Source organism: Arvicanthis niloticus, chromosome 10, assembly GCF_011762505.2.
Source record: "Arvicanthis niloticus isolate mArvNil1 chromosome 10, mArvNil1.pat.X, whole genome shotgun sequence".
Taxonomy (NCBI): Eukaryota; Metazoa; Chordata; class Mammalia; order Rodentia; family Muridae; genus Arvicanthis; species Arvicanthis niloticus.
This window is the reverse complement of record NC_047667.1, coordinates 15,901,329-15,923,419: the sequence shown is the minus strand read 5'-3', so window position 1 is coordinate 15,923,419 and position 22,091 is coordinate 15,901,329. Positions and strand designations below refer to the sequence as shown.

General features: G+C 41.5%; 1 protein-coding gene across 8 annotated transcripts in view; it reads left to right on the top strand.

Annotated features, from left to right (window-relative positions):
• Window positions 1-22,091, top strand: part of Nckap5 (NCK associated protein 5) — an 887,342-nt gene that overhangs the window by 266,721 nt on the left and 598,530 nt on the right. For all 8 annotated transcript variants that reach the window (XM_076941060.1, XM_076941057.1, XM_076941058.1 and 5 more), the window contains one exon: window positions 20,343-20,416. In XM_076941060.1, the coding sequence (XP_076797175.1) occupies window positions 20,343-20,416 (74 nt within the window). The remainder of the gene's footprint in view (window positions 1-20,342; window positions 20,417-22,091) is intronic.

Sequence of the window (22,091 nt, the reverse complement as noted above, 5' to 3'; positions counted from 1 at the left end):
ACAGGGGAGTTGCAGATACTGGCAGGCCTTCTTGTCTGGCAGCTCCTCACCCTTTAATGGGCACCTCAGGTGACATCAACCTGCAGCACAACTTCTGTTGCTAAGATTCAGCCTCTTAAAGCCTGTCCTGGGTCGGCTATTTATGCACTTAAGTGGAACAGCAAGACCCAAGCTGCCCCTGAGATTTAGCGTGGACACAGTAATTGCTTTCCTTTCCTGGCCGGTGATGCATCTGCCTCAGTGGACCAGAGCACACCACCTCATTCAGTCACAGGAGCAACAGCAGGAAAGCACAGGAAGAAATAGAAAATGTCAGAGAGCTCTGGGTTAGCGATTGCATTTCACAGGTGCCATTAAGCTCTGTCAGGAGAGAAGATGAAAATGCTAATTGACAGGTTTAGTTACGTTTTATTGTCTTCCGGTTGCTGAGTAAGTCATCAGATGGTGCCGGTTAATCATTAATGGAAAGCATTGGAGGGACCCACCAGTTGTCTGTGATTCATCTTTTGCCCTCTTTACCAAGGTGTCTTAAACTATTATTTTCTACCAGTGCGAAGAGGGGGAAAAGACTATAAATATTTGCAGTCAGCCTAAGAACTGATAGCAGTCGTAATTGACATGGCACAGGGGCAAACGCTTTCTTTCGCACATGAATCTATAGGATAGAACTCAGGCCGTCATGCTTGCAAAGAAAACATTTTACAGAGTGATCCACCTCCATAGTCCCCTCCTGCAGAAAGCTTAGTGGAGAAAGAATGAGTGGTCATTATTCTTTGTTGAAGGAAACATTTAAAGGAGACTCTAAATTTAATCAAATCTCTTTCTGTTGTTTCCTCCTTTGTAATAGGAGGCTCGTAGTTACCACAGGCTATTTCCACATACAGTCCATATTTCATCATTTGTCTCTGGCTTATGGGTCTCCTATGGGAAAAGAATTCTCATGTTAAAGGATCACTGCAAGTTGTGCTTGAAAGTTCCCAGCACTTAATGATATCTCAGAACTGTTCATTCGAGACTGAAATGTCAGCTAATTTAAAAGGCGACCGAGTCCCTGTGTCTAGCTAGTTTGCCCTTCGGATAATGTTTATATACACATCTGTCATTCGTAGATGAATCAGTGGACCTCCCCAGATGAATTAGTGGCTTTCGTTCCTTGTTATCAACATACTGTAATTGAGTTCACTGTGATTTTCCCAGGTCTCCATTATGTGTTCATTATTCAAAACTTTTAAATATTTAACATCTTACCTGCCAGAGTTTGTCAAAGACAACCCAGGCAATGGAGACTCCAGGAGCCATATCTGTGGCAGGAAAAGTAAGTGTAGTCATTGTTAAACTTTTGGGTCTGCATGCATAGGTGAATTTCAAGTGTTTTTTTCTCTTAAAATGTATTGCTGAAAAGATCTGAGTTTAAATCTCCAGCACCAATGTAAAAAGCTAGTCAGGGAGAGCATCCCTGTAACTGAGGTGTTGAGGGTACCAGACAGACAACAGGACGTCTAGACATTTCTGGGGATTATCCTAGCTGCAGGTTCAGTGAGAGACCCGCTCTCCAGGAAATAAGGCAGAGAGGAATAGAACAGGACACTGGACATTGCCCTCTGTCCTCTGCAGATATATACACAGGCACGTGCAACACCTACACATGTGTCTCTGTCCTCTGCAGGTATATACACAGGCACGTGCAACACCTACACATGTGTCTCTGTCCTCTGCAGATATATACACAGGCACGTGCAACACCTACACATGTGTCTCTGTCCTCTGCAGATATATACACAGGCACGTGCAACACCTACACACGTGTCTCTGTCCTCTGCAGATATTTACACAGGCACGTGCAACACCTACACATGTGTCTCTGTCCTCTGCAGATATTTACACAGGCACGTGCAACACCTACACACGTGTCTCTGTCCTCTGCAGGTATATACACAGGCATGTGCAACACCTACACACGTGTCTCTGTCCTCTGCGGGTATATACACAGGCACGTGCAACACCTACACACGTGTCTCTGTCCTCTGCGGGTATATACACAGGCACGTGCAACACCTACACATGTGTAACGTGTACATACACGGCATACATCTGCTGCATGTATAAACACAAAATACAAATCAAGTTCCATTGCCTCAAGTGTCTTGATTTTCACAAGGGCTGATCTTGTCTGTTAACCTCTGCTCTGTTGTGCGTTGTGGTTGTGTGTCCTCCATTTCCCTTCAGTTCCATTGCTTCATTATCTCCCTGAAACTGGTACCAGACAAGCAGATGCTCAGGGAGCTTGGATGGAGAGTGGGATGTGGAGTTCACAAGGAGTCCTGGAAATGGACTCGATGAGATTAGTGCAGTCTACTGGGCAGTGGGAGAGGGTGTCAGGGGAGATAGACAGAATTCAGCCTCAAAAGGAGACAGGCACTTTAAATCTGCTTCTACCAATTGGGCTACCCTGTTCCATATGCCTTTAGGTAGGATTTATTATATGTTGTCTAATTTGTATATATGGTTATGAACATATCTGTAATCTATGTTCTATACACATAAAATCTGTTATATATATATATAATCTATAAGTTACATATAAAACTTACATATATGAAATCTGTTACAAATAAAATCTGTTACATATATATATAAATTTATATGCTATAAACACATAAGATCTATGTCTATTATATATAATCTATATATGTAATAGACATACTTACATATAAAATCTGTTATGTACATATAAATATAAAATATGTTTCAGACAAATATAAATCTTTATACTTTATATATATGTATATATATACATATATAGTCTATACATTTATAAAATTTACATTGTCTATAAAATCTACATATGTTATATACACATATAAACAATATTTATATACATGTATACAATCTTTTAGATACATATCTGATACCTATATGTGTTATATAACATAACATTACATGTGTATGTATATATACACACATGCACATACATACACACTACACACACATACACACACACATGTGTGTGTGTGTGTCTTATAAACACATGATGTGTGTATATCTGTATGTTCTTATCTTTACAAACTTGTGCTTGGCTCTCTCCTTCCTCAAAGGTAGGTACATACACCTGAAGATACAAAGCTACTATTCACTTTCCCTGGCCCTTCTCCTTACTGGCTTTATGACTGGTATAGAGACTGGCATGTCAAAGCTTTGGGTCTGCGTGGATGGAGAAAGCTGGCTTGGCCCCCTGCCTCCGGGGGGCATAGAGATGAACTAGGGCAGTGAAGGAGTCCAACTCAGCCCAGCTGCTCAGCAGTTTGCAGAGTGACTGTGCTGGAGCAAGTGTTCATTGCTCACATGGAGGACAGGCTATGACACACATTTTCTCATTTCCGTTACTTGAGTACAGGGTCAGCAACTCTGTAGGAACTTCTCCTTTGTTTGGCTAATTTCAGGCCAATCCAGCAAAAGCTTTAGTGGAACCCCCTAGAAGTTTCCCCTCTTGTCTGATCCGCTTGCCTTAGCTTCAGACATGGGAGAATCAGAGGGGCTAAAGGATTTCCAGAAGTTTTCATTCCTACTCAGGGTGACTTAGCTGTTGGTGAAAAGGACTTTTGTATACAAGTTCTGAAGAGGTCCAGAGACCTGGTTTTAAAATATTTGTTGTCTAAATCGAAGTAAAGACTTTTGAAAGGTTTTCCTGGTGACCCTGAGAGAAAAACGAGGTTTAAGGAACCATGGTGCCATATGGGTTTTTTGCTTTCTCAAAGGGGGTAGCCTTAGCTATTCCCCAGAGCTGCTCTTGAGGGGCATTATCCATTTGTGCAGGAAGCCTTTTAGTGTCCCTCCTCCACTTCCAGTTTGAAGAGCAAAGTTCCTTAAAGCTGTCAGTTCTTTCCAGCTTGGCCTGCATTGGACTTTGGAAGCCTCCTGAGGATGCGGCCATATGCAAACAAGGACTGGAATTTCTGAAGCTTAGAAGCTAGGATTTCCTTTTGCAGCTGTGGATCTTTCTGTGCTCAGCAACTTCTTGCCATCACCCAGAGGAATTCTGGGATTTTCCTCTTCCACATAATTTCCCCCTTGGACTCAGCAGCTGAGCTCAAAGAAGCATTGGGGATTGATTAATGGCTGGCTGATTAAATGTGTGCCTACAACTTGAGCCCTTTAAAAATATTTTCGGTAGTGTAGCCACTGGTAATGGCCCAGGCTCCTTTAGACAGTGTTTCACCCATGATCTTGTAAGCAGTGGTCACAAAGCCAATTGATTCACCAAATAAATAAGTGAATACATGAGATTTGGAATTAGAAAGGGAAGTGGTTCTGAAGAGGAAGAGATCAGTGGAAATAAAAGGTAGGAAAAAGCAGAGAATCAGGTGGCTATGGTAAAATGCTTTATATACATGAGTTAACACATGCTAATGAAGACTAAAGAATACCATTAATTAAGTAAATGGATGTTATTTACAGATGGTCTAAATGTTAAGAGTGTTTAGCCTTTCTTTTCATATTTAAACTCTTAGAGCATTTTGGAGTGGTTTCAGTCTCATAGTTCTGAAAATGAGTTCCTGAGCAGATAGCCTGAGCATCCTGGTCCCCCAGGTATATGTCAGAATGCAAATGTTCATGGCTCTCTTCCAAGCACTGAATCAGGGCTCTGGGGGCAAGGTGCAATCTGTTTCAGCAAGCCTTCCAGGTAATTCCTGGGACTCACTGTATAAGGCACTTCAGCATCTGATCTGGACACCCTTCCTTGTCTTAAGAGGAAGCCAGCAGAGCTCCGAGGCCAAAGGCTATCTTAGATGGAACATATTCCACAGTCCGATCCCAGAACAGATTCTGCAGTTCGTGTGAGACTATATTCTGAGTAAACATCAAACGCTGTGGGGAAAGGTAAGCTAACACCTTTGGTTCCAGGGACTTGAAAGCCTTGCTTTCTGCTTACTTCCAGGTCTGACCTTATTACCTGGACTAACTCAGCTTTCTCATCTGTAAAACAGACATGGAAACTCATGTTAGTGCCATGCAGTAGATAAGAAGCTCATTTTATAAAGGAGAATAGATAGGAAAGTGATATGTAAAGTATAATCTACAAATTACCGTCCTTCCAGATCTAAGTAGCTTTGTCTTTCCCGAACCTGGGTCTAAGTGGCAGTGGGATGCTGATGTCAGGGCAGTTGTCCCTGTCAGCTGCTGGGCTGACCTTTTCTAGCTACAGACTACTGTCTTTGCCGGTATCCTTTGCATATGGTATTAAAATTTTCATCAACTTAACCAGTGGTGTATTTAAAGATTAGAAGGACTATGTTTAATCAAACCTATTGACTTTTCTCTTAATCCTTATATATAAAATTGGCTCCACGGAAATGAGGACTTAGGGGCTAATACAATACTCATTTTACACACTGATTTATGAGATACAGTAGTAGATGTATGTTGTTTAAAAATTATTAGACACACAGGCAACTTTTAGGGGAACTGTGTGTGTTTGTGTGTGTGTTTGTGTGTGTGTGTGTGTGTTTGTATTTAGAATCAATTGAAAAAAATACAGAACTTTAAAGCTTTAGCTAGTAAGGTTTACTGTTGGCCTTAGCTGGGGTATACTATTAAGCTACTGACTATATAGACTGTGGTAAGGTAAATGTTTTGGTACAGAACTGGGACTTGTTCCAGAGTTCCTTTTTGGTTGAAGTGGAATAATGATGAGAGCCAAACATGATGCCTTTGTACAGGCCATTAAGCTGAGCTTGAGAAAGAACAAGAATATGGTCGCCTTAAAAGGAAGACAGATGCTTTAATAGCCGGCCCAATAGGAAATTAGATGTTTCCATGTGTAGATAGCCAGGTCTGCCATGTACCCCCAGACCCCAACTCCTTTTATATTTTACCCTGTCAGTGACCTGCCTTACCCTGTCAGATGGTGTAGCATTCAGATATCAAGTTTTCTTTCAGCCTCAGAACACCATTGACTTCTTCATGTGCTAAAGCTGTCTCTAAAAACTTTCATCGTCCTATACAATCAGAGATCTCAAGTGCAACCCTGGATTCTCTAGCAACAGTATGCAGCCCAGCACCCTTTGGGCCTCTAAGACAACATGAATGTTCAAAAAGTATACTGTTCACACATCAGAGTTTGTTACTGCCTGACGTTCACAGTTGCCAGGGAGCAGTGAATCTGTTTTATTCAGAGAGCTGGCAATCTGAGCCAATAGGATTAACGTTGCCCAAACCTGTTTCCCATCTCCTCTCTAACCAGAAGATTTTGTAGGAATGGTAGAGCTGGCATATGCAGTCAACAATACTGGAATGGAGACTCGGCCTCTGGTCAGGTGGCCAGCACAGCATGCATGCATCTAGAGACTTGCTATCCCCAGATCTCTCTCATTACCATCTCTCATCTGCTCACTTTTCTCATTCCTTGCATGTCTGTGCTCATGCACTTTTAGAAATGTTGAGTCTAGTTCATGTCTTCTGGTGTCACCCTGTACTCCTCTGGGGCCTGGGAGGGGTTAAGTCAGAGCAAACCAACCGTTAACACTGAGCCCGTGCTGAGCTGGCGATGGCATGTGTGTGCTGACTTCCTTTCTGCAGGATGGAGCACGAGTTCATCTCCGTAATGCAGAATACAAAGTGTCTATGACTTCCACAGAGCTGCAACCTCCTCAATACCCGTGTGTTGTTACACCAAGATATAAAGCTTGGCTGTAACTGAGCCTCACCTGGGCTGTCCCACTAAAGCCCTAAGAACTGAGCTCAAGATGTGGGAGGGAGTGTGGCTAAGAGGTGAACTGCCCTCAAGAGAGGTTGATGATGACTTGTGGGGCCTTCCTAGTGAATCCCAGGCTGACAATAACCCTTCATTTTGTACTTCTCTACCTGGGTTGATGACCAGGCTTCTGGGAAGAAATTAATGGGTAAAAGGTGAGCAAAACTATTTTGTGGTCTCAGGGTCTTCACTAGCTTGAGAGTTTAGCTGAACTAGTGCAGGGACCGAACACTTCATCCCGCTTACCCAGGACTTGTCCAGTGAGAGCCCTGGGAGGGTCAGTCTTGAACAAACAAGGGTGGCTTACAGCTCAAGAGGCCAGGGGACCTTCAGGGCCTAATTCCTATATTTCCCAGAGTGGAGAAGCAAAGACAGCATTTAGTTAGCAGAAACTGGGGCCAAAATGCAACTATTACAGAGTCTTGGGAGCTGACCTGCAATTCTCTCCAGCCTGTCTGTCCGGGCTGGCTGGGACAGAGGGACAGAGTGGCCTTTACAAGTCAGAGAGATTTCAAGATTTCAAGAGAGATTTCGCTTTGTTCTGTTAAATGGTATAGTCTCTGCATAACAATGAGAGGCTAATTTGACTATCCTTTCTGTGCTGGTTGAAAAAGTCTAGTCCCCCAAACAGACTGGCAGTCCTAGCTCTTGGCACACACACAATGTCTTCCTTCCAGAGTCTGGGAACCCGAGGCTGTCTGCTCCCCACTCCAGAAACAAACAACAATATTGATAGCTGAATTAGGGTCACCTGAAGTTTACCCCAATCTCCAGGCCTTATTCTTGTGTGTGATTCCTTATTGCAGCTAATTTTATTTTGCATGAAAAGCCCCGATAACTAATTATCTGACACATGCATACTCTGAACAAATCCCTCAAAATATTTGCATACATTTTCTGATGTTCCCTATGACTCTTTAACAACTCTCATCATAGAAAACTGCCTTCCTAAATTGATTTAGCACATCTGCACTGTCTGAATGCGGCTCATTTCTGTTTGTGTTTCGGGGAGGGGAGTGATAGGGGCCACTGGGATTAGGGTAGGTAAATTCCACTGTCAGTGAACTGCCCGAGTTGTTGTCTGAAGAATGAGTATTGAAAACTAGAGCTGAATCCTCGGTGACTGTACTAGTACAGAACACAGGCAGAAGCCTGGTGTGACCTTAGTGCACAGCCCTTTCATGGCTTAGTTAGCAGTTTAGGTCCTTGCAAAGAGATGTACACACATAACAACAAGAACTGTTATGGGACTGGTGAGGTGGCTCCGCCAAGCCTAAGGGCCCAAGTGATGCTCAGAGCTGGCATGGTAGGAAGAGAACTGACTCCTGTAGGTTGTGCTCTAACCTCCACAAGCATGCTGCAGCACATACCTGTCCTTACATTATGAACAAATGCTCATGAGATTTAAAAATGCGATAAAGGGAAAGTCCTAGTCCAGGTGGGCCTGTGTAGTGTTGTCCCAGATGCTGCTCTTCTGCCCAGCTTCTTCCTGAAGACAAACTTAGGACATATAGAACTGTAGTTGTTGCTTGTTTTGTTTTACTGTAATTAAGCCTGCTTTCTTTTTTTCTTTCTTGTTATCTAATGCAAGGAAGGGCACAAGGGTACTACTTCCAGTTTCCCATATCCTGTTCTAAAACCAAGCTTTCTAAAAAGAAACTTGGCATGATTTGTTACTGAGTGGTGTTGGGTATTTTCTGTAGCCTCAGATGGATTGTGCTTCTTGAGGGGTGGTGGGATGGTTTGGGCATGTGGAGGAGGTGATGTGTCGATGATGGATGCAGAGTGCTTGGCATCACTGGGTGTGCTAGCTAAGTGCAGATTTCAAGGGCTGTCCATATCCATGGAGGGATTGGGAGGAAAGACCAGAGAGTGGGGAGGATGGTTCAAATAAGTTTTCTGAAGATGGTAACTGCACAAGCCACCACAGCACACTGAGAGACCTACTGGAGCTGATGCTGACAGAAGAATGCTTTTCTGAAGCAGGCATTTCATCAGACATGGCAGAATGGAGAAGGCAATCAGAGACCAGAAGGAAAAAGGAAGCTACACCCTGATACCCCCTTCCTTCTGGGGATGGCTTGGAACCTGGTCTAGGGTTCTACATAAAGATCTCCCTCAGAAAGTGTGTGCTACCATACCCATAAATACATAGGGATGTCTCATAAACACCACTGGCAAACTTGTTAGAAATGTTTTAGTCCTTTCCAGAGGTGGAGGAGCCAGGTATCATGTGGTTCTCAGAAAACATGCCAGGTGACTCTGACCTCATGAAACTCCAGGAGACAGTGTTTGGCAAAGGCTGGAGTAATGCATGATCACCGGACATTCACTCTCCACGTTATATGGAAACTCTGTACCAAGCACTTTCCCCTCAGCTTGCTCCAGTGGGAGATTCCTACAAATTCTATCACAAATTTAATTCATCTTGTCCTTCAGCAGATAAGAAACGCCTTTCCTTCTGAGTCAGAAAGACTTCCCACAGTAAGAACAAAATGGCTTTCTAATTACCTTTCAAACAGAAGCAGGGCTATTTACTTCTGGTGGCATCAGCCCTCCAGGGACCCGCCAGTAAAAGCTCTTTTTAATCAGAGGAGTGGTAATCACAAGACACTTGGGGCTCTTCTAAGGGTAATCTTAAATTGTTCCGCATGTAACAAGCCACAGAGTTCAGGGCAGAAGATGCTTGGAACAGATGAATTTACCTTTGGTCTCCTTTGGTCAAGAGAAGTGCTTGGTACTGCGTTTCCAGGTAACATTGTGGTGGTGGGTGGGTGTGGTGAATGCTTAAGTCCAGCCTTTACCAAACATGGTCTCCTGAAGTTTCATGAGGCCAGAGTTACCTGGATCATTTTCCAAGAAACACGTGCTGCTTGGCTCCTCCACCTGTAGAGATGAAGGAACCCTGAGCATTCACATTTCCAACAAGTTTGCAAGTGGTGTTTATAGGGCATCTGTATCCTAATCCCTTTCTCTTGTAAGAAACCATGTTAGAATCATTCTGTACCATAGGCATTTGGTTCTTCTAGAAGCTATTTGGTCCTTATCCTAGGAGGTTATCCAAGGCCTAGGCGTATTCCCAGAAGCTAAACAGAAGGAGAAAACACTCTAGTTTTAGAGGCATGGCTAGTTCCCCACAACTGTCCTTGTCTTTGACAGAGGAGGCTAAGCCTGTAAGCCAGAATGAAGGCTGCTCTATGGAAAAGATACCAAGCACCCTAATGGGGTCTGTGGGGTTTGTTACTAGTGGGGAGAGAACATTACTGAAAGTAGCACCCCCTTCCCATTCTGGTGCTCATTTGCACTGTCAAAGTCATTGTAAATGTTCTCATGATAATTAATTCTGATGTCGCCTTGGCGAGGTCTAGAATCAGTAGGAAACAAACCTGGGGTCATGTCTGTGAGGGAGTGTCTAGATTGTGTTAGTTGGGATGGGAAGACCTGTCCTGAACACACAAGAGGACACAGATATGAGTGCTTGCACACACACACACACACACACACACGCACGCACGCACGCACGCACGCACGCACGCATGCACGCACGCATGCACACGCACACGTATACACACACACAATTTAATCAGAACAAGGACAGAGTTTTAGGTTATTCTTGACTATAATCCAGAGTACATAGAACATATTGGGCTGTAATCAAACACCATTTGATTTGTGATCGATTCTGGCCATATTTGCATTACTACTCATTCTCCAGAGAGAACAGTGATATGTAATAAGGCTAATGATGAACTAGCCTCTGCTCTATAAGCTCGTGATCCGCAGAGATGGGTCTTCAGAGCAGCAGCACTAGCTCCTGGAGACTGTTGGACGTATAGCCTCCCTGGCTCCAGTAACATTCACTGAATCAAATTCTGGCGCCTGCTGGGGCAATCTGTGTTAGCCTGTTGAATAAATGAGAAGCTTAATAGGAGCAATTCAATATTGTGCTGTAGTGCAAGACCTGTGTGGGGGTGTCTCACATACCTTCAGACTGGGGGGACAATGAGTATGACCTTTGGCTACCACATCCTGGGTTCAAGTCTCATTGTAGACCCTGGGATTGTAAAGACTTTCTATGTTTAAGAACAAAAAACTGAGTCTGGCTTCACCACAGTGAAGGATAGTTTTGGGAAGTCATGGGAGATGAAATAAGAACTTAACTGGCTGTATTTTGAAGGGCAGTGGTAATGATAAGCTTAGTGGCTATGATCAGTAGTCGTGAGGGAAGTGGTGTTTTGTGATCCAGTATTCAGGTGAACAAGAAGGTCAATGGAGCCACAGTATAGCCATGCAATGGACTGCTGTGATGTGCTATTGATATTTATATTTGTCCTTGAATTTTCTGTGAACAATTTAGTCCATTCAGAGTGACTGGGGAAGCAAAGTAGGCTTTCTGATTACAGAAAGCTCTGGAAGTGCTTCCCATCAAAACAGGGGTGGAGGTTTGATGAGAACCCTGTTAGCTACACCATTTATTTCCTTCTGGTGACTCTTTTGTACACACAGCCTACTGCCATGCTGAGAAATGACATGCTACAAACTTGCAGAACTCATTAATCCACTCATTGGCTTATTTAATCAGCTCTGAATGACTGATGTTGTAAGTGCTATGGTGGATGTTGGAGCAGATAGAAATGGAGGCCAGTGAGCTTTGCCAAGTTGGAAGCATACACAGGGGACCCTGTCCAGAGGTACAGTTTATACTTTCAGAAGGTAGTCTAGCATGGGATAAATGTTTCGGTGTCTGGATCATTGCTCCTACACTAAGTCACTGGGATTTTTCTACTAGAAACTGAAAGACGATCTAGAATCGAATCTTGCTGATACAGGGAACAGAAGAGACATAAGATCTCAGAGAGCAGAGGCTTCCAGAGAATATCAAGGCAAGAGAACCTGAGTTCAAACATTATCAGAAACCAGTCCTAAGATACAGAGCAAGGGGGCAGCCTGAGAGCCCTGCATGCTGAAGTCCTCTGTGGCTTAGGTAGAGAGGCCACAGTGACCAGTCTGCAGTCAACAACAGCAAGCTTGTGATTGCTTGAATAGGAAAGAAAATAGAGTTGGCAGGTAGAGGAATAATGAAGGCAGAATTAATCTGCCAAAGCTGGGGTTTCTGAAGTGATTTGTTTGTGGTGTTCAACACACAAAGACCTCCTTGGAAGTATGTGCATTGGTATAGATTCTAGTTATTATTGAGATACATGTGAGTGAGTGTGTGTGTGTGTGTGAGAGAGAGAGAGAGTGTGTTTGTGTGTGCATGTGTATACATGTGTATATAAATGTAGATGGTGTATACATGTGTATATGAATGTGTATGGTATATGCATGTGTATGCACCTGAAGGGAACACTTACCCCCTTGTGCATGTGTGGAGGGCAGATGTCTATGCTGAGTGTCTTCTAGCACTCTCCACCTTATGATTTGAGATAGGTTGTTTTAGCTCCTCTGGCTGGGCTGGATTCCCTCAGGATCTACTTGTCTCTATCAGTAGCTCTAGGATTACAGGAATGTCCTATCAGGTCTGGCTTTTGATATGGGTAGTGAGATTAAACCTCGGGCCTCATTCTGTACAGCAGGGACCCTGCCCACTGAGCCATCTCCCTAGTTGTGACTCTGCTCATCCATGCATTCCCAAGATGAGGATAATTAGCATTTTATATTTGCTGTACAGACGTACCTTTCCATTAAGATGACAAAATATTATTTTGTTCAAGGGAAATGTTTCCTGTTACAGTAGTTAGTCATCTCCTAAGTGTGGAAATTCTTGCATCTACAAAGTTTCCATTGCCTTCAACATCTGGCCTCCTTGGTGGCTGCATCTCTGCCCGGAGGTGGATTGGGAATTCCACTGGCAGGATTTCACATACTCTGCAGCCGTAAATTATGCTAATTAAAATAGAGATTGTGGGGAGTGCTTTTGGAGTTTTGCAAGCTTTAATAGACAGTTACATTTTGAACCCCACTCCAAGCGAGTGATACCCAAGAGCCTCACATTCTTGGGATTCAGCTCTAATGGACCTCCCTCAGAATGGACCTATTTCCAATAATAACAAGTTCCATCGAATGCTACACAGATGCACAACACCACCGAGTGTATCTTTAATCCTCTGATCCATTTCAGTGTCTCATACTGATTGCTCCAAAATGTTTGAATTAAGCGAAAGGCAAACTTCCTGAAATACATCTTTAAAATGATCCAAATTTGCATAAGTTTTAGCCAAGGAACAGATGTCTCTTTAATGCTGTACCTTTGAAAAATTTAAAAACCATATTATATAAATCCAACTTGCTGTGACACGATTCTCCTTGCCTTCTTAATCCTTTCTTCAGTGAATGTTTTCATCAGAATCCTGACAAGGACAAGGAGAAAGGAGGTTCATGGTCTGAGATTATGGTATAGGAAATTGTTTCACTGAAGGATTTTTAATCTCATCTTCTCAAATGGAATGACAGGTTCCTCTTGTGGACTGTATCCTAAGTCTTCGTTTTGACAGCTACTATTCAGGACTCCCATTGTGTATTGTGGCCACACAACATTTAAACCATAGAAAGAAACACAAGTGGGGGAAACCAAGTTTATTTCAGGTGTTGTCCTATCCCACTCATTTCTTAAAATCTATTCATTTTTCATTCCTCTAGTTTTCTTATTGTCCCAAATATCTTTACTCCCATTTTATTTAATGTGATTGCCTCTCCAAGGTCAAGGGTACCGGATTGTAGCTTATGTATGTGTATATATGTATATATGTATGTATGCATGTATGTATGTGTGTGTGCATTATCCTATATGACATACTTTCAATATGGCTGAGGACACATGAATTGTTATAGATATCAAATAAAAATGTCAGAGACCAAATTTACACATACACAAACACACACACATATGTGTGCACATGCACATGGAAAAGGTCAATAGAGACATGTACACACACATTGCAGGTCAGTACACACAACACACACATACCACAGGTTAGTATACACATACATGTCAAAGGTCAGTACACACACACACATACATCACAGGTTAGTATACACATATGTGTCCAAGGTCAGTACACACACACACACACACACACACACACACACACACACGCACGCACATCACTGGCTAGTATATACATATGTATCCAAGGTCAGTACATACACAAATACATTGCAGGTAGGTACACACACACAAACACATACACATACATTGCAGGTCAGTACACACACACACACACATACATACATACACACTTACACACTTACACACATCACAGGTTAGTATACACATATGTGTCCAAGGTCAGTACATACTACACACACACACACACACACACACACACACACACACACACGTTACAAGTCAGCACACAGATGTGTGTATGCATATAGGTCATAGGTCAGTACAGTACACCCACAGAAAATCTCTTTTTCTGATGACTTCTTGCAGAGGTTTCAGCTTTAGAATTGGTGTAGTCTGTTGCGCTTAATGGGATAGTCCAAGAAGTTTATCTAATGATTCCAAATGTTACGGGAGGTCTGATAAATTAGTTGAGGTAAATGGCAATTGCAAGGCCAAGGTTTCCCGAGATAACCTTGGCTCTCTGTACTAGTTCATCTTTGCAGAGTCATTGCAGTCTAATCAGCCAAGGTCGACCCATCTATGGGAGCTTTGATCCTGATTCAGCTTCTCAAGAAGACTTTAGTTCACAGCTCTATGAATAGAAAAATCTTGAGGCTCCTAGAGGGAAAGCACCAAGGAATTGCTTTTCTGAGAGGAAGCAGGCAGTGCTCTGAGATCTGTGCCTTATGTGGTGGCATATAGTTACTTAAACGTCTAATCCTTAAGACACCATTACAAGCTAAGTGTCACTTACCCTTCTGACAGAGACCAAGAAGCTAAATCATAGAAAGGTTAAATAATTTATCCAGGAGAACTCAGCAAATAAGACCAAAACCAGGATGTGAACTTAAATCTTTGAGCCAGAAAGTGTTTGTTTTTGCTGTTTTTTCTCTTTTGTTAAGGTTAATTTTCATTACAGTTAAACAGTGTTTGGCCTGCATGTATGTATGTATACTTCATGCCTGCCTAGTGTTCACAGAGGCCAGAAGAGGATTTTGGATGTGTGAGAACTGGGGTCACATGTTGGTTCTGGGAATCTAACCCATGTCCTCTGCAAATGCTCTTAAATACCGAACCATCTCTCCAGTCCCATTACTGTATTTCTCAGCTTGCATCCCTGTGCGTGGATTAGGACAAGACCACTCATTTTAGGAGCTTTGATCCAAGTTGTTTTCCTGGATGTATGCATCTACTCCTGCCTGAACCTGACTTATTGGGGACTATATTCTCATTCATATTTCCAGATCTCACTGTCCTCTGTTCTCTTCTCCAGATAACACCTCTGGACCATTGTGGCTGGTAACTTTTTGGCTGCAGTGTTCAGGCCCCTTCTCTTCTGGATTCTTTCTTTTACTTTTTTCAACATCTTCTTAAAATGATTTTTATGAAACTGGTGTGGGCAGTGTATGCTTTTAATACGAGGACTCAGGAGGCAGGTGAATCTCTATGAGTTTAAGACTGTCTAGGCCTACAAAGAGAGTTTGAAGCTAGCCATGGCCACATAGAGAGATACTGTCAAGAAGCAGACGGACAATCATACAGACAGATAGACAGACAGAGAGTCATACATAGAAAGGGAGAAAATATGTCTGACTCTTTGATAAAATATCTTTTGGTCTCAGCTGCTTTTCCCTTTTCTGTGGTAGCACACAGGGCTAAAGGTTATATTTTGGCTTACAGTTCAGGGGTGCAGTCCTTTGTGGTAGTGGCATCATGGCAGCAGGAATGTGAGGTGTCTGGTCACATTACTTCTGTAATCAGGGATCAGAGAGGGTTGGATGCTGGCACTTCCTTTCTCCTTTTCATTCACTCTAGGAGCCTGGCCAGGGGAACGCTATCTCCTACTTTTAGGGAGGATTGTCTCACTTCAATTAATTGAATCTAGCGAATTCCTCAGAGGCATTGGACAGAGTCTAACCTAATCTAGGAGCTCCCTCACAGATGTATCTGGAGGCTTGTCACCCAGGGGATTCTAAATCCTGACAAGTTGACAATAAATGTTGATCAACAATCTGCCTTCATTTCAGATCTTTTCTGTCATATAGAGATTTCCTCCATAGTATGCATGGACCTGGTTAAAATAACTGTTCATTTATTTATGTCTCCCGTGAAACATAATAACCACCCTGATGGAGAGATATTCATCTTCAAAGTGTTATATCTGCACTGCTGGGCATACTACTTGGCACACCACTGTGTTTAAAGAATCATTGAATGAAAAGAGGAAGAAGTGATGAAAATGTGTTTCTACTTGAGGTAAATGTTTAGGCTTCATTTTCGAGGTGACAATATTTCAGAATTGATGTGTTTGGTAATGTCAAACACTTTCAACCATGGAGGCCTGTATTGATCAGAATGCTGGACACTGTAGGCAACTTCCTACCACAGTGCACGTTTCATTAGCATATACAATATTGAATCTCATTTGACTTCATATTCATATATATCTAGTAAGTCAAATGTACTTTGTTATTATGCCCCCAGCTAACCTTTCATGTGCAGTTTCCTTATCTCAAAAAATCCCCTTTCTACTTTCATGTCTCTCTCTCTCTCTCTCTCTCTCTCTCTCTCTCTCTCTCTCTCACACACACACACACACACACACATAGGTAAATACATATGTATATATACTATAGGTCATTAAATCTAGTTTGTATATAGAGAAGCAACATCCATTATGTTATATTTTTAGTTCATTTCTTGTGTGTGTATGCATGTCTGTATATATATGGGTATTCATATGTTACATCCAGTAGTGGAGGTCAAGGCTTACTATTGGTGTCAGCGTCTCCTTCCACCTTGTAAAGGTGCGCTCTCTCTCTTTGCTTTTGCTACCAAGCTAAGTGATCATGCAATTGTAGACTCTTCTCTCTGCCCTCATCTCATTGTAAGGGTGCTGGGACTTCAGAAGCTCACCATTGGATGTAGAATGTATGTGGGTTCCAGGGACCAGTCCACAACCCTTAGAGTTGTACAGCAAATGCTCTAACCCACTGAGCAATCTCATGGCTCTATTTTGTCTGTCTGTGCCCCCAGGACTCTTCTTGCTCTTCTCCTCACCTCCCTTTAGCCTTCTTCATGCCCACTGATAGTATTTCTACTTTTATCCCCACCATGTTATCTCTCTCTCTCTCTCCCTCTCCCTCCTCTCTCTCTCTCTCTCTCTGTGTATGTTTCTGTGTGTGTAACATTATCTTTATCCAATCATCTAGTGGTGGGCCTTTATGCTGATTCCATATCTTGGTAGCAATAAACATGTATCTGCCGTGATCTCTGGTCTGCTTCCATTTCAGCAGGTCCAGTATTTTTATTTAAGGCAGTGGTTCTCAAACCTTCCTAATGCTGTGATGATTTAATACAGTTCATCATGTTGTGGTGACCCCCAAGCATAAAATTATTTCATTGCTACGTCATACCTGTAATTTTGTTACTGTTATAAGTCATAATGTAAATATCTGATATGTGACCCATCTTAGGGTTTAATTGCTGTGAAGAGATACCATGACCACTGCAACTCTTATAAGGAAAACATTTAACTGGGACTGGCCTACAGTTCAAGGTTTTGTTCATTATCATCATGGTAGGAAGCATGGTAGAAGGCGGGTAGACATGGTAATGGAGAATATGCTGAGAGTTCTACATCTTGAGCTGTAGGCAGCAGGAAAAGACTGAGCCACACTAGGCCTAGATTGGGCATCTTAGTCCTCAAAGCTTGTCTCCAGTGATCCCTCTCTCCAAAAGCTACACCTGCTCCAACAAGGCCACACCTCCTAATACTGCCACTTCCTTTGGGTCTCTGGCAGTCATTTTCATTCAGTCTGCTACATGACCCCCAAAGGGGTTACAACACATAGATTGAGAACTGAGAGTTTAAGGATTTATTCTATAGTCGCCTGAAAATGCATATCAATTCATCGGGCATATGACTCTTTATCTTAGTGTGTGTTATAGAATTTTAATATATTAAGTAATAAATGTTTAGATAGAGGCTTATCACTTTATATTTATGTGCTACAGTACTTTTGGAAAGGTAGTAAGGTACTTTCATGACTACCAGAGTGGATCCAAGGTCTTGAATCCTTTAATGGCTTCAGCTCAACTCTTAGCTACATCCCATCTTCCCCTTAAGTAAATATCACTGTAGAAGTGATGGATTATGATAGATTATGTATAATGTTTAATAATGAATCTGTACTTCAGAAAGAGAAATATCAATATTAACCAAAGCCCCTAGGATATCTCATAATTTATATAATAAAGGATCAGGTTTCCCCACACCTTTAATGTAGAAATCACTGTATACTATTCGGTCTCTTCCAACTGAGGGAGGAGCAGGGAGTTTTAGGTTAGATCTTCAAGCAGGAAAATAAAAAAAAACTATCCCGGATGAAACAGTAACACAGGATTTTATGCACTACATTAGCAAGTTAGCAACTGAAGCACTATCAACTATGGACCATGTATTCAGAAATAACGTATTTAGAATGCAGGTTTCACAGTCAATAGACTTTTCTATAGGATTTTCATGTGTAAAATGAACTCTTCATTTTTTTTTTCAGGTAGAGTTTTTGAAAGCATGACTATAGTCATATAAATAAGTTTATCTACAGTCTCTAAATTAATTTTTAAAATAGCATGCAAAGTAATGGGTTTGGAGGCTGGAGAGATGGCTCAGTGGTGCAGAGCAGTTGCTTGCATAGAGGTCCTGAGTTTGTTACCCAGCACCCACATCAGTTGAATCCATTGTTCTTTTCCGGCCTCTGCAGACACTGTGCTCACCTGCATGATCTCCTCCACACACATGCACATAACTAAAATATAAACCTTTAAGTCATCAGAATAACAGAGTAATGGGTTTCATTATGGCATTTCAAACATGTGCCTCATATGCAGTTCTAGTGTGTTCTTCTCCCTCAACTTCCTCCCCATCCACATGTCTTCTTGCTGTTTCCCTTCCTCTTTGCAAGTTTGCTGTCATATCAAATGTCTCCCCATCTTTTCCCCCTAATTTTCACTTAAGGTCTCCCCTTTTTCTCTCATGACCTTTATTTCTAATTTAATTACACACAGAAAAGATCGAGTAAGTGAAAGACCTCTATGCTAAAACTTTTAAGAGAAGAAAAGCCCAAGAAACCACCAGAAGACGGAAAGACTTCACATGCTTCTGCATTGACAGAATTAACACGAAAATGCCATATTACCAAAGTGTTCTACAGATTCAATCCAGTTCCCACTAACATCTCAGGATCTAGAAAAAGCAATTCTAAAATTCCCATGGAAGCACCTAAGACTCTGAACATTTAAAGCAATCCACAGAGGAAACAGCCATGCTTGGTTGTGTCACACGCTTAGTCTGAAATTGTGCCACAAAGCCACAGTGACATACACAATATGGCACTAGCACACACACACACACACACACACACACACACACACACACACACACACAGACACACAGACACAGCTATACTTATATACTTATGTGATTCTCAGCAAATATATTCTTCATATTTTGGATAAATGACTGCCTTATCTGTATCATGTCTTCATAGAAGAGGTTGCACTTTACTTCACTAAACCCAGACAAACATAGCTACAAGTTACATGTATATAGAAGATGAAGCAAAGTGAATGCATCCACAGAATATGATACCCATATAAAATGGTCTATGAGTTTATTCTTACTTGAAACCCACTACCACAAGACCAATAATGCCAAGGCCTCCACATACACATAATATTTCTTCTAACTGTGAGAACATTGATTTCCCATGTTTTGCAGGAATACATATGTTGATAGCTATGAAATGTTGGCTTTTTGAAAGTCAGAGGAGTTTCCCACTGATTCAGTAAACTCCAAATTCACTTTGGAAGTTTGTTTCTAGAATCTATCACATGAGGTCAAGAAGTGCTACCATGTTCAAATGACTGGACATGTGAACCACAGAGGCCCAGGCTTCTACAGCTAGGGAAGGGCATCAAAGGGTTAATCTTGTGGCAATTGTTCTTTGAGAGATGGAGATATAGTCCTGGCACATAGTAACTGTTGCAATGAATTTCCATGCACACGTGCACATACATGAATGCCAGAAGCCAACCTCAGTTATCTTCTTCAGGGCACCATCTCTGTGGTTTTTGAGACTGGGTCTTTAATTTTCTAGAAGTCATCAATTCTAGGTTGGCTGGCCAGCAAGATTCAGTGATTGTAGCCATCTCCCCAGAGCTAGGATTATCAACACAGGCCACCACAACTGACTTTATTTCTTTAAACATGGATTCTGGGAGTTAGACTCAGGACCTCATTTACCCAGAAAACCATCTTCCCATCTCTCCTGCAAGGAATTATATTTCATATGGCAAATAATTGAAATAAGCTAATGTCACCAAAATAAACATTTCAATAATTTTTTGAAATTTTCGTGTGTAATTCTCAGTACATAGACATGAGTCTGTAGTATTTATATCTCGTGTCTGTCTTTGCAGGAATACATGGACTCTAACAAGTGCATTGAACACCTGCTGGCACAGCTCAGGGAGCAACACAGAAGTCTCTGGCGGTGAGTTCATTCACACTCCAATCTTTCTTGACTCAGGTAGTAACCTTCATGGCTTTGGAATTTTAAAAAAATGTGTCATTTGTACAGTGATGAGTTTTGAACCCAGTTCTTGGTCATTCACGGCAAGTATTTTAACTTGTGTGCTTAATTCTTGTAACCGGCTTTGATCATGAAACAGGGAATTTGATTAAATGTATCTCCTTCTACTTAGTTCCCGAACTACCTATGTACTCAAGATCACCACCAAAGTTTAGGAGAGCCCAGCTTCCTAAACTGTTCATCATGATTCCAGGAGGGTTCACATTGTGTAAACAGTTGGAAACAGGAACAGTTCTGAATGTTTAGTGACCAGAAACTGATTCAGTGTGAAGGGAGTGATGATTTTCTGGCATTTCTGGTAGCAGGCCCCTATGTTGCAGGCTTTGTTCTGAGTACACTACATACTTTCCAGTGTGCCCAGCTCTGCAGCGCTGCCATGCAGAATGCTGCCTGTGCATGGTTCAGGTCCCAGGGCAGTGTGGGGTAGAAGTTTTGGTGTTTTTATTGTACATTACATTTTGTGATCTTAGAGAAACATGGTAGTTTTTTTCATGTTCTCAAAGAACAAAAATGTTTAACATTTTCCTACTTCTCACAGCATGGAAGTGACAAATGAATGTATCTTTAGACTGTATTGTATTAGAATGTTTGATTTTTACATTGCTATTTAAGTAGCTAACTTGAGTTCCATGAAATAATCTGCTAGATGAATTTTAGCATGTGATTTGGACAGAAATTTCAGCAGTTTCTGTAATATCCCTAGACATACTTTTGCCGTTTTGCACTATGTATTTATGTGAATATATAATGCTCTTCACAGTTGACAGTTACGAAAATAAAGTATCAAATGATTATGAAAAATGTTGAAGATGCTTTGTTTCTTATGGTGCCAAATATTCAGCCAAGACTTAATTGCTTATGTAAAAAATAAACATGCCCATCTCATCAGTTTGCAATTTTATCTTTAATAAATGATAAAACTGTATATCTATGGTGTTTTATAAAAATAGCTTTAAAGTAAATTTATGATTTATTATAAGTAGATGTTTGATTTGAATACCAAATTTATATACCTATGTATCTAGAGTGACATAAAAATTTTAAAAGTATGAAGAGGCCAGAAGAAAAAAAAAAGATCAAATACATTGTATAAATTTGAAAAGAAAATTTAAAGGAATATATTAAAATACTTTATTTTTAAAATGAAGCCCTAACTTAGAGAATGACATTTTGTAATTAAAGCAAAGGAGCAGCTGAGAATCTGTCCTCAGGTCTAGGGTTTGCCCAGAGCGAGCAGGTGGGAATGCCACATGGCAAACTTAGAACATGTCAGAAAGCAGACACAAATTCTTTACCAACTTCCCTCTTCAAAGATCATTGAAGCTTTTCTTTGATACAAAGTGGTCAGGTTTCTAGTTCTTTGCTTGAGAAGATTTGTCCCGGAAGGGCTTCTGTGCAGTATTTTTTCATGCTGAGATTGTTTGACATGGTGGGCTTTGACTCTAGGTTTGGAAAGTAATCTGAGACATTTGTCCAAGCACCCTTGAATAGAAATTGGTAACATGTACTTGAACCTCCAAAGTCAGTCATTCCTGGGTCCCCTGGAAGTAGACTGGAAAGATGGCTGTGATGTCAT